The sequence below is a fragment of the Nyctibius grandis genome, chromosome 10, assembly GCF_013368605.1.
Source record: "Nyctibius grandis isolate bNycGra1 chromosome 10, bNycGra1.pri, whole genome shotgun sequence".
In the NCBI taxonomy this organism is placed as follows: domain Eukaryota; kingdom Metazoa; phylum Chordata; class Aves; order Nyctibiiformes; family Nyctibiidae; genus Nyctibius; species Nyctibius grandis.
In genome coordinates, this window is record NC_090667.1 from 19,393,454 (window position 1) to 19,407,458 (window position 14,005).

Genomic DNA, 14,005 nt, shown 5'->3' on the forward strand with positions numbered 1-14,005 from the left:
TGAGGAAAAGCAACCACTTTATTAACAGACCCCAAAAGCACCCGTGGCAGTGCCAGGAGGAGCAGGTTTACACGGGATGTTTCCATTTTTGATCAAGGGGAAGAGAAGAGGGAACAAACCCAACCGACCCTACTCACGGCTCTTTGGTGCTGGAAAACACGCGGCAGTGCGGCAGAGAGAAGCTGCGGGTGAGAGGGGTACCGGCAGAGACGAGGGGGGACACCTCTGCCATCCACCACCACCACCCCGAGACACCCGTGAGGAATTTGCAACGCATCTAGAGACATACAAACGGCAAATGGATTTGTCTCCCCACCAAAGCCTGCACCTACCCCACGCTGCCGAGCACTGCAGAAGAGCTCCCTGCCTCCCGGCGTCCCCAAAACAGCCAAGCACCCTTTCTGCAAAGAGGGAGAGCGGGTCCCAGGGGGAATCAGTGACCACAACCTCTTGGCTGGAGAGGAAGGAGGTGGGAAAGGCAACCGGTTCCCAGTAACTCAGACCCCGGCGGGAGGCAAGGCAGCCAGGTCTCTGCTTCACTCTTCTCCTCTCTCGGCAGCAAGGGGCTCCTTGGTCCACTTGTCTGTGACCTCCTGGTTGCCCATGTAGCCCACATCGGGCAGCAGGCCTTGGGCTCCCTCCCCGTCCCCAGTGGCCTCCAGGTCCAGCTCCTCGAAGGAGGAGCCGCTGGCTCCCGACTCGCTGTAGCTGTGCTCGCTGCGGTTGTCTGTCTCCTCCCGGCCACGGGTGGCTGGGAAGGGCAGCAGGATGGAGGTGGCCACCGAGGTGTCTCTGCTGTCAGTGGTGGCCTCTATGCTGATGGAGCTCGTCTCGCTCACCGTGTCGGCCCCTGGGATGGAGAGAGAAGAGGAGGGTGTGAATGCTGCGGGAAGGAGGCGATGGGGATGGGGTGCCACAGCCTCCGAAGCCACCAGAAACCTCAGGCCACAGTGGAGACCAGCTCCTACCTCGTCACCTCCTGTGCCTTTGAGAAGTGACTCAAGACAAGCACGAGCTGGACTCAAGCAGCTCCCTGAAATCAGGGCACCCCCAAGGCGGCACAAACAACCCCCAGCTTCCCAGCCGTGCCCTGGCCCCACTGCTGCTCTCCGTGCACACACCGAGGACCTGGCAAGCCCTTCCTTAGGGAGAACGCGTGGCCTGGGAGCTGGGGGACAACCTGTCCCCGGCACAGCACCAGGAACAAGGCAAGGAGCGGGACACTGTGCTGCGAGGGTGACGGGGAGCTGCAGCATCGCTTGAGCACCCAAGGGGAAGGTGGCACGGGGGCAGGTCCTCGACGTGCCGCTGTCAGAGGCGGGTGTACACCCAGCCTCGTGCCAGGGCATCCTAACGCTGCCTTCAGCACCTGCCACCACCCGCTCCCGCTCCCTTGCAGCCGTCGGCTCCGGCAGCAGTGCGAGGGCAGGGCAGGGCAGCGGCAGGGCTTGGGGTGCCAGAGGACGGGGGAGCCTTCCCAGCTCGCTCGGCCCTTCTCCACGTCACCCAGCTGCCAGCCCACACCCCCTCTCGCGGCCAAGCCCCCCCTGCCCGCCCGGGCACACCCCTCGGCCCACCGCCCCCTCCCCGGATCCCTGCCTCGTTAGCTGAGTCGACAACACAATTAAGGAGTCGACGACGAGCGTGTCAGATTGAGACCAGCAGCTCGGTGCTGTTGCCGGAGCAACCGGCCAGGAGACAAAACCCTCCTGTAAAACATTAATCATTGTTATGACATCACAGATCCACGTGGTTAATTATGACATCACAGATCCACCGTCGCTGATTACCACATCACAGATCCATGTTGTTAATTATGACAGCGGCAGCAAACGCTGGGCGGGCTCCTCCATCACGGCCCTCCCCGCTCCATCCTCCTGTCTCCCCGTGCTGGTGGGGAGCGTTTGCCGGGCTCGGCCACTTCCCGGCACCTCTGCTCCCCCTGGGCTCCGTCCCCTGCCGAGGATCATGCTCCGCACCAGGAGGGAAACCAGGAGGAGCCCCATGAGGCAGCAACACCGGTGGAGGACTGCGGCTTGCCACCAGCAAGTGGCAAAGTGCCACCGGGAAGTGGCAAAAAGGATGGTGACGACCACGGAGGGGCTCCGAGGCAGGCGAGGAGAGCCCTCGCCTCCACCCTGGCTCCTGCCAGCGCAGCTCATCCCCAGCCACCGGCACGGGGCTGCCCCGGGCTCCCGCAGGCATCTCCAGCCTCCCTGGGCTCCTGCAGCCGGGGTGCCCAGGCTGGGCTGCTCGCCCTCCTCCAGCTGCACGGCAGCCACTGATCTCCTGGAGGAGACCCACCAAGGAGGGAACTTTCCTTCCAAACACCCTTAAATCCCTTTTTTTTTGCTGTTTTTCTTCCCAGCCTGGGCAGCTGCCAGCAGAACTGCTTGTAAATGGCAGTGCTCTGCCTCCTGAGCGGCATCAGCCCACGGTCCTGCCGGCTGAGTGACGGCTGTTCGGAGAGGACCGAGCAGCGGCAGCAGGACGAGGAGCAGCCAGGAAAGACCCACGGCCACAGTGTACCCACTGCTTCATCCCACCTCACGGCACATTGGCTTCATCGTGCCCAGAGAGGAGCCTGAGCCTCCACCCTCTCGCCTTGGCCATGGCATGCAACCCCCTCGGCAGCTGGCACAAGCCGAGCCCTGGGCCGCCCACCCAAGCAACGCCTGGTGACCCCCCCATGAAAGGGAGAAAAGAACCACCGCCCGCCGACACGCGCCGCCTTTGCCGCAGCACCAGGGAGCACCTCGACATGGAAATTACATTTACTCTAAGTTAAAAAGGATGTTCTGCGTGCTGCTGGTGAGGCGCTCACTGAAGGGGATGGCGGCCACCGAGCGGCCAGCAGAAAGGTGGGAGATGCTGGCCCACCTGGCAGGACCTTGGCAGGGCAGTGGGTCAGCAGGGAGCCTCTGGGAAGATGGAGAGCTGCAGGGGATGGAGGGGAGCACGTGGCCCCCAAGCCTTGAAGCCAACTAAGGGTTTGCAAGGTCTGTAGTGGGGATCTTAAAAAAAAAAATATTCCAATTTGGCCAAATTGGTGGCCTGAGGTGACATGGACACATTCCCACCATGGAACCCGGCTCACGTCATTCATGGTCATCTCGCATCCCTCTGAAACCTGGGACAAGAGTGACCTCAACCCCCCAAGCCGTGCCCTGCCTGCGCAGCACCCCTCCTGTGTCACCCCAGGGGCTGTTTCGGCTGGGAAGCCATCACGTAACCCCGTGCCACAAAGCAAAGGAGCTCCTCAGGAGAGGAACAGCAGCTCGGGAAGATGGGCATGGAACCTACCCATGTGCTGCTCTGAGCTGCCACCGCAAGAAAGCACCGCTGTCCTCACCCCTGGCAGCCGCCTCCCTCTCCCTCGCTCCAAGGGTGACAATAAATCAAGTCTTGTTTCCTTTCAGCCAGGCACTTTTTCACCGCTCTGTCACTTCTGATCATGTTTGAGCAGCCTCAGCGAGCAAATCTGCCCATTTCAGCAGCCTCGCTCTGCTCCGCGCAGAACAAGGCTGGCTCTGGCACGGCCACCCAGCCTGGTTGGGGACGGATGGCCGCGGCAGGCAGGGCCAAGAGACGGAGCCGCTGCTGCTGGGGATGGTGCGGGGTCAGCTGTGGCAGGGGGACGTGGCAGGAAGCCCCAGCTGTCTGAGCACAGCCCAGAGAGGCCAGGCGGGGCATGCGGCAGGGCTCCAAGAGGGCAACCAAAGCCTCGTTGGAAGGTGCCTTGTGGGCGAGCAGGGCTTCAGCTCTCATCTCGTAGGTATGGCGGATTCCAGCAGCCATCGCACCCACTTCTCCATCCTGCCCCGGGCACCTTGCTCGGTCCCCCAGCGAGCCGCTGCCCATCCCCTGCATCCCACGTCCCGGGAGCCGGCCCAGCGCCCAGCTCCAGCATGGGTTTTCCCTCTGGCGTGCAGCGAGGTGCTGGCTGTCCCGTGGAACCCCCCCTCTCCACTCTGCTCCCCCAAGGACAGCACAGCCATCCCACTGCACGTTCACCAGCACCAACGTGGAACCCGGGAAGTTTTAATTTGGGAAAAAGAGGCACAGCCCACGGTGAAGCCCCGATGGGGTGTTGAGGAGCCCCGCAAAGGCCAGGGCCTCCTGAGAAGAAGGGAAGCCAAGCAGCCAACACCAAGATACCAGCCGGGGACGGGTGCAAGGGGAACCACTCACCCCACGCTGCTAATGAGCCCGGCAGGGAGCTGCCCCCCCCAGGCAGCTCAGCCCTGTGCCACCCCAGGTACCAGCATCCCCAAATCCCCCCAGGAAGGAGGACCGTCTGCCCTCCCGCATTGCCCCAGTGGGACACTGATGCCCGAGAGTCACTCCCCTCTTGGTGCACCCAGGCCCTCTCTTTCCCCCCATTCGATCAAATATTCATCGCCTCTGCCGCTAAATAATAGATCAATGCGCTGCCAGGAGGGCACAGCTCCTCCGCACTTGCCAGAGCTCGCACAGCCATCGGGAGAGGGGCTGGGGCAGGCAGACCAGCGGGAAGGCACGGCTGGAGCTGCCCGCTGAGACCCTTCTGGGGACCCACAGGCAGGCAGGACAGGCAGGGCTCTTCGGAGGATGGAAGCAAGCAGGGATGAGGCAGAGCATGTCAGGGAAGGTGCCCCCCGTGGCACTGGGGCTCAGCGGGTGATGCCATCGGTTGCACCCGGACGCTGCTGGACAGACTCAGCTCCAGGAAAATGAGCACCTGAGACTCTGGGCAGAGCGACGTGCTCAGAAACCATCTGTGCTCATGCCAGCAAGCCCGTGTCGAGAGGCTGCTTTTGTTTGCTTTCACCCTCCACACGCCGCAGCAGGGTCACGCTGGAGAGCACGCTGCTGAGAGCGAGCCGGGAGCGAGGGCCCGCTGAGCGCCGCGCTGATGCCAAAGCCCCAGAAAATAATTAAGTACAAAACAACTAATCGTGATTGACACTGGCCCCCTGGAGACCCGTCAGCTGCCTTCCAAAAATGCTTCCTGTCTTTCCGATGACCCTGATGACGGCGAAGAAGGGACGGAATTGGTGCAGAGGCAGCCGCAGCCCCCGGCCCCTTCCTTGTGTGCCGAGCGTGCCCATCCTCAGCGGAGCTGCCAGCACCCTGCCCTCCCCACAGAGCGGCGGCAGAAAGCAGAGACCCTGGCCCGCATCCTGCAGCCTTTACGGCCATTGACTTTGCTGGGAGCCACGGGCACCCAGCACCTTGCAGGTTGAGCTCAGGAGCGAGGAGGACAGCAGACAACAGCCTCAACGGAGAGCTGTGCTCCAAGGTCAGGAGGCTCAAGAAAACAAATCCAAGCTGTTCCTGCCAATCCAAGTCGCTCGGTTCTGCCTGGCACCAGCCACGCCGACAGGCGAGGAGAAACAGCAGCACCTTCCGCTGGGAACTCCTGACGTCTGTAATTCAAGGAAAGCGTAATACAGCTGCAGGCAGGGAGTTTCATGAGCCGTGACTGAAAGGTGCTGCGTCCACACAGAGCACTGCTAAATACGGTGCTCGCTCTGAGATCGCATGCTCCCTGCTGTTACTCTGGTGTTTTGTGAGGCGGGGGGCGGGGAAGAGCAGGCTTCACCTGCTGCCACATCAGGAGCGAGAGCCCACGGCTGCCCTGCGTACAGCATCCTCAGCTGCCTCAGGGAGAGGAGGAGGGGCTCAGCACGTCCCCAGTCCCCCCTCGCCCTGCGAGGCAGCAGGGTGTCAGGGTCCCACATCTGGATTTGCCCTGCTCAGGCACGGCCGGAGCCGAGTGCCACCGGCAAGGACCACCACCCTCTCCCGCCCTCCCAGGAGCATCCCAGCACTGCCCGAGCCTCCGTCAGGGCAGGACCACTTGAGACACTGGCAGAAGCTGAGGTGGGTCAAGAAATAACCCAAATCCATGCAATTGGGGTTGAGGGGGGACCGCACTGAGAAGCAGACGGGGGCATTGCTGTGCCCACCCTCCAGCCGGCAGAGGAAAGCTCGTAAGCTGTCACAGACACCTCGGGATCTGCTCGGTCGTGAAGATCTTACGGCCATCATGCCTGTTGAAGGGGCTGTGGCTAAGCTGAGCTTGCTCCTTGAGTGTCTCCCCAGGGAAGAAGAGAATAAAAAAGATGGGAAAAGAGATTGGGAATTTCTCTTCCTCCACCTCAGTGGTGGCTGCACAGATTCCAGCAAAAAAAATACTTGGGAAGGGAGGACCAGTCTCAATCATTAAGCATCATCTTCAAGGCGTCTCCTTCAAGGCACCTCCAGTGAGTGGCTGGCTAGAAGGGAGATTTGCCGGTTGCTCCCTCCAGTGGGATATCCTCTTGCACTGGGGCTCAGAAAATCCATGCAGGACTTTGGTGGTGAGATGCAGAGCCTGATGAGACCAGCTGACCTCTCCCACCTCGCCTCCCGACTCTGACCCCGCTGCCGAACCAGGGGCAGCCCGACAGCCACTCGATGGCTGTGGCTGTGGCAGCACCACCGGCAACCGTGTCCCCTTGCACAAGCCCAGGACCTCCCCATGGGGTGCCACCCTCCCCAGCTGATAGCAGTTGTGCCAGCCCAGGACACTGCAACATCACGGGAACGCAGGAGATCACGGGGACCTCCAAGACCCACAGGCAGAAGCAGCACAAGCAACCCGAAGGCTTGCAACATCCTCGGCCCTCCAACGCCAGAGCAAGGATGGGATGCCCCACCAGACCTGGTTCTGCTGCCGTGCCCAGTAGAGACAGTGATCACAGTGCGACATCCAAGCTCAACTCTTTAGTCTCAGAGGAAAGGCCAACCCCTCACAGCTGTTATTATTTTAAGCTGGTTTTGTGCAGACTCAGCAGATGCCACCGCATCAGCCTGCACCGACAAAAGCTCATCTACGTGACTGGAACAGGAGGGGTGGTGGAAGAGCTGGGCCAAAGCTGCTGTCCAGGAGCCTGGCCCGCGGTCTCCCACATGAGAAAATTCAACATCATTTACTGTCTAAAATTGGGAAGACCTTCCTAGCCCTTCTCCCAGAAGGGCAGGGGACTCCCCCACCGCAGGCACACTGGTGGTGGTGTCCCAGGGAAAGCACCCAGTCAGCCGGGGCGCAGGGCAGCACCGAGCATCCCCTGGCTGTGCCGTGGGACCATGCAGCCCTGAGCGGTGCCGAAAGGAGCACACGCAGCTGCTGACACCATCAACCCGAAGCAGCTTTTGCTCACATGGGTCCTGCCGTCCCTCTCTGAAAACAAGGGGCAATCATGGGAAGGTGCCGGAGCGAGCGGGCTGCGGGGCGCCTTCGGCCAAGCCGGGCAGGTGCCCAAAGCAGCCGCCCCGACGCAAGGCAGACAAAAAGGCGAGGAGCCGAGTGAGCACCGTGAAAACACGGGTGAAAACGCCGGGAAACCGCTCCAAATAGACCCTTCATTGCAGCGCTAAATGGACGGAGCTCCCAGAAAGCAACTCCCAGGCCCGCTTTTAGGCCGCACACGATTAAGAATTAAAGCAACCCAAACCTGAAGATGCGTTAAACCAAATGACCGAACTCCCCGGGAGGCGAGGAGAGCTGTCACAGTTTTTTCATGCCCGTTACACAAGGGCAGGAGGAGGTGGCTGCCTCGTCAGTGGCCGTCTCGGCCACACCGGCCAGCGCCCGGGAACGCTCGGCTAGCCGGCTCCCGCATCTCGCAGACATGTGAGCACGTGGGCCGGCGACGGCAACTAGCATTTCGGGTTACTATAGCACTGCTGTTCTGCGCCTACAGCCATTGTGGTCCCTTCCTGTGTGAATACATCCAGGCTCCAACAGATCTCGCTGAGCAGATGCTATCGGGCAACTCCACCACCAGCTACAGCAACCTGGTATTTAAGCTCTTTGCAATCCCCATATGTAACAGATGAAGATGAGATCAAGGAAGATGTATATGGCAAGGAGAAAAACAAGCCCAGCTGCAACGAAAAGCTGCAGGATCCAGCTCTGCTCTGACACAACAGCAGACTGGCAGCTCGGCGGCAGGTTGGCCCTTGCCCTGATGCCGCAGGGGTGCCCGGGTGCTCCCCGAGGCGTGATGTGACACCTCGGGGACGAGATCCTACCCCAGCCTGGGATGAGGGGAAGAGGTGTGCTGAGATTCAGTGGCTGGGTGCCAGGCGGGCACAGGTCAGCCCCTCTCTGCCTGCTCAGGCAGCAGCACTGGGGACACCAGGACCCCCGCCTGTGGGAGGGCTGGTGCCAATCGAAGATGGAGCCCGTGCGCACGTCATGGATACCTGTGATGTCTGTCTGGGCGTCCTCGGCCTCAGCTGCGGCAGCCCGGCTCTTCCTCTCCAGTTCTTTCATTTCAGGCACGTAGAAGTCCCCTTGGCGGGCGAGGGGACACACGAAGTAGATGCAGTCCTCCTTGTAGATCTCAATTCTGGGGTGGGCACACAGCTTCCTCTCCTGAAAGACAGCAGGTGACCGCAGGTCAGGGATGTGCCCTCGCCCCCGGCCCCAGCAGCCCCCACACGGATCTGCCAGCCTGGCAGCATCGCAGACCAACGGCTTCACCCACAGACACGGGGGCCCAGCGAGGAGTGGTGGGTCCCATCCCAAAACCACAGTGCTGCTTTCCCTATCACAACAGCCCCCCACATGCCAGGGCAGGTGGGTTCGGCCCCAGGGGTGAGCAGCCCACCGGGCTTGTGGAGGAGATGCCGAAGCCCCAGGGAGACTCAGCTCCCCCAGCTCAGCATCAGGTTTGGTGTGCTCATTTTGGGCTGGAGAGAGGGGTTTCGGGGAGCCCGGCAGCTGCTTCGCAGGGACCTGCCAAGTCTCGGGTTCCTCCTGGCAGCATGGCCCCACGAGCAGGCGTAGCACTTCTCTGCTAATTAATATAATCCAGATCCGACAGCTCAAGCAGCTCCTTTCAGAACGGCGGCAGCAGGGGGAGTGGGAGACGAATCCCTGGCGTTTCAGACAACTCCCCCTCCTCCTCTTCCTCACCCCATCTCCCCCCGGCAGCACACTTTAAGACCTCAGCCACCCCAGCCTGCCAGGGACCCGCAATGGGGCATGTCCCCCCGGCCGTGCCCCGGCCCATGCCAAGCTGGGGCTGCGGGGACTCTCGGGGTGCCGGGGCCAGGCTGAGGAGCAGCTGGACCCCTCTTGCCACCCCCTCCTCGCCCGCCCGCCCGCCAGCTGCTCACTGGCAGAGGGGGCGGCTGATTAAAAGCCGGGTGAGAAGGGAGAGTGTCTCTTCAGCAGGATTTCTTTTTCTGTCTTTCCCCTTTTCAGATCACTGACAGCTTTTATTTACCCCTGCAACCACCCTGATTATCCTCCTCCTCCTCCCTGCCCCAACTATCCTCATCCTTCTCTTCGCCCTGATTATCCTCTTCTTCCTCCCTGACCCAACTATCTTCAGCCTCCTCCCTGTCACACCCCCCCCCGGCATGGCTTGCCCAGACATCCTCGGGCAGGGTCCCCATCAGGGTCCCTCCGGCAGGGGCCACCAGGGCTGGCCCCTCTCCAAGAACGAGCTCTATGGACATACCAACCATGACCTTACCAAAGCCCGTTCGTTCTGTACCCCCTTTCAACCCTGGGGATGGACCGAGCTGATTTCAAATCATTTATTTCCCAGCCAAGTGCCGGCACCGGGCAGAATCCATGGCAGAGGGGAGCCAACACCGACCCTCTCCCCAGAGCTGGCAGCAAGACCACCTGCAGAGCCACCTCCATGCTTGCAGGATGCTGCACAGGCAAGACAGGGAGAAAACCCCACATGAGCCATTTTTTGGGTCTGTTTTTCCCAGTGGCATCACAGCGGCAGAAACACGAACCCCAGTAGAAGCTTTACCCGTCCCATCCCGACACCTCTGAGCCTGAATTTCGGCAGGGTCCTTCATCCATCCAAGGAGGAACCACATTCACAAGCCTGGTGCCGCAGGGACGCAGAGGGATGCGGGCGGGCTTCCAAGGCGCTTGGCGCCCGGAGTTCCCACTCGCAGGTGAAACACTAACACACACTGATCAAAACTGTATTAAATAAAAACAAGCCAGGCTGTTTTTAGCAGCAGAGCAGAGGCGGCTCATATCACTCCTGCTTTTTCAGCAACAAGGCAGACAAGAACCTTCCCTGCCGCTCTGCCCCTTGCTCTACCAACCACAAGCCCATCAGTCAACCTTCAGCTCGGTTCGTTATTTTAGGTTAATGCAACACATACCAGAGCCTGGTATCTCCAAGATTCGCAGGTTTTCTGGATGCATCCAGCTGGCCCTCCACTGCCTAATGCAGCCGGGGACAACTCAAAGGATCTCAGAGAAAAGAGACCTTCACTAAATTCATGAGAGATCTCTAAGCAGCCTAAACCTCAGGGCTCCAGTTTGGCCTCCAAGACAGCCCAAGCTGACTTCCCAAAGCCCACCCTGGGATTCCTAAAGAGTGGATCTGGGATGTACCCTCTCCCTACAATTTACCTAGGCTGCTATAACTCCCCTTCCAATTACACAGCCATAGTAGTGACCCCCCCAAAGCACAAACACCACCTCCTCCACACACACAAAATGTGGGAATCGTGGCTTTTTAAGGAATAAAAATGCACACCTGTATGAAGAGCAGGGTCCTGGACTGGCTCTTGAGACAAACACTGCTTCACACTCCAGGACTATCCTGTGAGAGAGATGAGGACGCTCCACTCTGTTGGGGTGGGAAGCAGCTTTGTCTCCCTGAAGCCAGAAGAGCCCAGGTGCCCAGCAGCCAAAGCCCACAGCCGTGGACCAAGTTGGTGGGATGATGCTGGATGATCACTGTCAATACCAACACCCACCTCCTTACAGACAGCTACAAGGATGCTTAATACCAGACTTCTTCCCAATTCACGCAGGGGTTTCCTCAAAAGGAACTGGAGGGAAACCAGAACCTGGTGGTCCTAATTTACGCCGACCCAGCTCCTCGTGGGGCTGCTGCAGAGCTCAGCACTGTCAGACGGGCTCGGCAACATCCCCAAGAAGGAGCAAGGAGGTGGCAGCTGGGAATGCCATCCCACCCAGGCTGGGACCAAAGGGGTGAAGCGTAAAGACTTGATGAAAGGGCAGAGGTGATGAGGCAGGGAGCCAGGACAACAGAAATGAGTAAGGGGATTACCTAAAAAATTGGATAAGGGGATCCAAAGGGGATGCAAGGGAGACCATCCTGTGATCATCCCAAAGGAGATCACGAGGCAGGCAGAGGCCAGGCAAGCACAGGCAGACGTGCAGCAAAGTGCAACGACGAGATGGGTGTCAGCACAGGACAGAGCTGGCTTAGGATTATCCCAGCAGAGAGGAAGGCTGGGAGGCTGCTGCAAGGGAAAGAAACAACCCAGAGAGACTGGAGAGCAGAGTCCAAGGGCAAAGGCGTAAGCAGAGAGCGAATTAGTGAAGGCTCAACAACATGGCAAAACAACAGAGATGCTCAACAGGCAACACAGCGCTCTGCAGCCAAGGAGGAAGCCCCTTGCTCACTGCAGCTAAGGCAACAGATGGAGCAGCGAGGTGGACGTGGAGTCTGCAAGGCAGAGCCCTCGAGTCACATCAAATGCAGTCTCACACGGGCAGAGGAGCTCAGCGAGAGGTGAACAGTGGGACACTGACAGCGTCGGGGCCAGGCTTCTGGCTAGGACAGCAGGACTCAGTAAGTAGGGCAGGGAACGGGACTCGTCCCTTCGCAAGGTCGTGCCGTGCCATCTCCCTTCTCAGCCTCCGCCGGGAGCTCGCCCTCCCTACAGCCAGCAGAGACAGAGGTGGCAATGCAGCACACAAGGCTTATTTCTACACAGGACCCTCCACCGGGCACCCGAAACATCGGATTTATTGCACGTAATCCATACAGTCGAGCTACACATACACAGCAGAGGCCAATGCATCCAGAGCCCACCAGTTTAGTCCTGACGTGCACAGCAGCTCCGGCATACTCCTGCTACATCAGACCCACTGCTTCCATGATGCCAACTCCTTCTTGGCCCATCCGAGGGCTGTGGTGGGGTGCTGCTCACCATCCTCTTGGGAACAAGGGTTTACATAGGAGAAGACTCTTACACTCGTCTTTCTCAGGTGAAATAACACCCTCTCCTCCAATCTTTACCCCTGGGTTGTTTCCAAATCACCCACCTCCCTGTAGGACTTTCTTCAGGTCAGTCTCATCCCTCTAGGAATGGAGCATCCCCCAGCCTCACGCATCGGAAAGGATGACAAGGATTATGCGCCTAACCAGAATTTCGCGAGATCTTCCCCAGCAGCAGGAGGTTGCACCTCCCCAGCAGTGCAGATTTTCCTCTCCTCACTCATCCATTAAGGAATAAACCCCATCACCTGCCCACAGAACAGCTTGTGCACAGCCTCCCGGACGGAGGATGCCCCTGCTTCCCCGGGCAGGCAGGAGAGCAGTCCCAGGGCTATGGGACACATGACGAGGCGGCTGAGACATGACCTGCAGTCATTAAAACCCCTGCAGAATTGTGCCCAAATGGAAGGAGGTGGCAGGGTGTTCACGCCGTGCCGTACCCCTGGGCGCCTGCCAGGAGGCAGAAGGGAAGCCGGGGCACTGCGGGGACCAGCTTTGTCACTCTGTCAGGCTCCTCTGCTCAGGAATTCAAATGCCACCAACTGGATCTGCTTCATCTCCCACTGCTGGAAGAATTCAGCTTGTTAGGAGACCAGCAAACGAGCCTTGCGGATGCTCTCGGGATCCTTGACGTGCCTGGGCATGCTGGTGCTCAGGCTCAGCTGAACCCACTGTATCTGCCCCAAAACACTTGTAGGGTCACCAGGAAGGTGGTGGGGAGGCAGCTGCTGTCCTCACCCCACTTCTGGCCACAGAAGGACTGGAAAAGCCACAGGAAGCAAACAACCAGTCACTCGGCAGAAACTCCCCCTCTTCTACCTTAGGAGCAGCAGGCAGCCCCCTGAGCTGCCCTCCCTGCCACCGGCCAGGGATGCACCCTCGGGGATCGGCCACCGGGCACTGCTGGGAAGCTGGGACAGGCTGGAGCCTGTGAGCCACCAGGAAGGCGATGGTGCAGGATCCAGCCTAAGCAACAACTTCTCTCCGCATGGTCCCAATGAAGAAAACAACTTCCCAGAGGGGCCAATGAGCACGTGGCCCGAGCCTGTGCCAGGAGGAGACCCAGACTCAAGGAGAAGCTGTGGGTTGTTTACCAGGGGCTGTCTGAACACCAGTTTGGCACAAGGTGCCCGGTGCTGCGGCTCGCCTCTGCTCTTGCAGTGATGGGATGTGCCGCTGCTGTTGCAGCAGAGCAGACCGGTGCCGGGCATGTGGGGCCAGCTCCATCCGCACCCTGCTGCGACCCCGGAGCAACACCAGCCATGGTGTTGCTGACAGGGATTTCCGTAGGCAGCTGGAGAGCAGGGTCTGCCCACCGCCGGGTTACAGCCGCATCCGCCCTGCTACCGAATTGGACCGGCAGCCTCAACGCGATTTGCTCAACACCAGTGATGGCGAGCGGGTGTTTGGCTCCTGCCCTGGGGGGAGCGTGGGGGGATGCTAAGGGACACCCCTCCAGCCCCCCTGCCACACCGGGGCTCCCCTCCCCTCCCTCCATTTATTACACCCCTGCACCTGAAGGAGGAGCAGATGGTGGATGTGAACACTTGGGGGGTTTGTGCCCATCACTGGGGGCTGCTCACCAGCATCAGCGCGCCCTCACTGCCACGAGCCTCCCCTCGCCTGTGCTGCTGGCACTTGGGCCGCTCTGGTTAGTGCCGGCAAGTCAGCTGGCACCCGGCGCAGTGCAGGGGACCCGCCAGCCCCGTCCCCGCACACCAGCACCTCCTGCCTGCTCAGGCAACGCGACTCCCCGATGTCTTGCTTCCAGCCAGAGGCATCCACCCTCTCCTCCTCCCGGGGAGGAGACGCTTCGGTCCCAGAGATTTTAAAGAAACAACAAAACCGTGTGGAGATGAAGGGCCCTAAAATCAGTTACTAAAATTAGAGCTGAAACTGAGCCACCAGCGAGGACCGGAGGGAGCGCGCTGTGTGCCACATCCTCCTCGCTTCCT

General features: G+C 60.2%; 1 protein-coding gene across 1 annotated transcript in view; it reads right to left on the reverse strand.

The window, feature by feature from the left end:
- The window catches only part of TEX264 (testis expressed 264, ER-phagy receptor), a 42,875-nt gene continuing 28,870 nt past the window's right edge, over window positions 1–14,005 (reverse strand). Inside the window, exons 5-6 of the mRNA XM_068409137.1 lie at window positions 8,236–8,407; window positions 1–850 (exon numbers count right to left, since the gene is read on the reverse strand). Of these exons, the coding sequence (XP_068265238.1) occupies window positions 537–850; window positions 8,236–8,407 (486 nt within the window). The 3' untranslated portion in view covers window positions 1–536. The remainder of the gene's footprint in view (window positions 851–8,235; window positions 8,408–14,005) is intronic.